The following is a 1,884-nucleotide window of genomic DNA, read 5'->3' as shown; positions in this document are numbered from 1 at the left end:
TCCCGTGTCTTCCCGCCCGTGCCTCCACACGCCTCCCGTGTCTTCCCGCCCGTGCCTCCAGACGTCTCCCGTGTCTTCCTGCACGTGCCTCCACACGCCTGTGTCTTCCCGCCCGTGCCTTCATACGCCTCCCATATCTTCCCGCCCGTGCCCCCACACGCCTAACGTATCTACCCGCCCGGGCCCCCACACGCCTCCCATGTCTTCCCGCCCGTTCCTCCACACTTCTCCTATGTCATCCAACCCGTGCCTCCACACGCCTCCCGTGTCTTCCCGCCCATGACTCCACACGCCTCTCATGTCTTCCCGCCCGCGCCTTCACACGCCTCCCATGTCTTCCCGCCTGTGCCTCCACACGCCTCCCATGTCTTCCCACCCAGGCCTCCACACGCCTCCTATGTCTTCCCGCCCGTGCTTCCACACGCCACCCATGTCTTCCCGCCCGTGCCTCCACATGCCTCCCCACCCGTGCCTAAACACACCTCCCATGTCTTCCCGCCAGTGCTTCCACACGCCTCCCATGTCTTCCCGCCCGTGCCTAAACACGCCTCCCGTGTCTTCAGACGTCTCCCGTGTCTTCCCGCCCATGACTCCACACGCCTCTCATGTCTTCCCGCCCGCGCCTTCACACGCCTCCCATGTCTTCCCGCCTGTGCCTCCACACGCCTCCCATGTCTTCCCACCCAGGCCTCCACACGCCTCCCATGTCTTCCCACCCAGGCCTCCACACGCCTCCTATGTCTTCCCACCCATGCCTCCACACGCCTCTCGTGTCTTCCCGCCCGTGTCTCCACACGCCTCCCATGTCTTCACGCCCGTGCTTTCACACGCCTCCCATGTCTTCCCGCCCGTGCCTCCACACGCCTCCAACGTCTTCCAGCCCGGGCCTCCACACGCCTCCCATGTCTTCCCGCCCGTGCCTCCACACGCCTCCCATATCTTCCCGCCCGTGTCTCCACACGCCTCCCATGTCTTCACGCCCGTGCTTTCACACGCCTCCCATGTCTTCCCGCCCGTGCCTCCACACGCCTCCCACGTCTTCCAGCCTGGGCCTCCACACGCCTCCTATGTCTTCCCGCCCGTGCCTCCACACGCCTCCCATGTTTTCCCGTTCGTGCCTCCACACGCCTCCCATGTCTTCCCGCCCTTGCCTAAGCACGCCTCCCGTCTTCCCTCCCGTGCCTCCACACGCCTCCCATGTCTTCCCGCCCTTGCCTAAGCACGCCTCCCGTCTTCCCGCCCGTGCCTCCACACGCCTCCCATGTCTTCCCGCCCGTGCGTCTACACGCCTCCCCATGTCTTTCCGCCCGTGCCTCCACACGCCTCCCGTGTCTTCCCGCCGGGCCTCCACACGCCTCACGTTTCTTCCCGCCTGTGCCTAAACACCCCTCCCGTGTCTTCCCACCCGTGTCTTCACGCCTCCCGTGTCTTCCCGCCCGTGCCTCCATATACCTCCCATGTCTTCCCGCCTGTGCCTCCACTCGCCTCTCATGTCTTCTCGCCCGGGCCACCACACGCCTCACGTGTCTTCCCGCCCGTGCCTCTACACGCCTCCCGTGTTTCCTCACGCCTCCCAGGTCTTCCCGCCCGTGCCTCCACACGCCTCCCGTGTCTTCCCGCCCGTGCCTCCACAAGCTTCCCGTGTCTTCCCGCCCGTGCCTCCACACGCCTCCCGTGTCTTCCCGCCCGCGCCTCCACAAGCCTCCCATGTCTTCACGCCCGTGCCTCCACACACCTCCCCGTGTCTTCCCGCCTGCGCCTCCATACGCCTCCCGTGTCTTTACGCCCGTGCCTCCACACGCCTCCCATGTCATCCGACCCGCGCCTCCACACACCTCCCATGTCTTCCCGCCCGTGCACCCACACGCCTAACGTGTCTTCCCG

At 66.4% G+C, this 1,884-nt stretch overlaps 1 protein-coding gene across 1 annotated transcript; it reads left to right on the top strand.

Moving 5' to 3' along the window:
- The first annotated feature begins 298 nt into the window (after nucleotides 1-298).
- LOC123763071 (uncharacterized) lies at nucleotides 299-1,219 on the top strand. The gene has a single exon (XM_045750019.2). It carries the CDS (start codon nucleotides 299-301, stop codon nucleotides 1,217-1,219), a length of 921 nt encoding a protein of 306 aa, XP_045605975.2.
- Nucleotides 1,220-1,884: the final 665 nt, after the last annotated feature.

The sequence above is a fragment of the Procambarus clarkii genome, chromosome 47, assembly GCF_040958095.1.
Source record: "Procambarus clarkii isolate CNS0578487 chromosome 47, FALCON_Pclarkii_2.0, whole genome shotgun sequence".
NCBI lineage: Eukaryota > Metazoa > Arthropoda > Malacostraca > Decapoda > Cambaridae > Procambarus > Procambarus clarkii.
The sequence above is the reverse complement of the archived record's forward strand: the minus strand, read 5'-3'. Positions and strand labels throughout refer to the sequence as shown.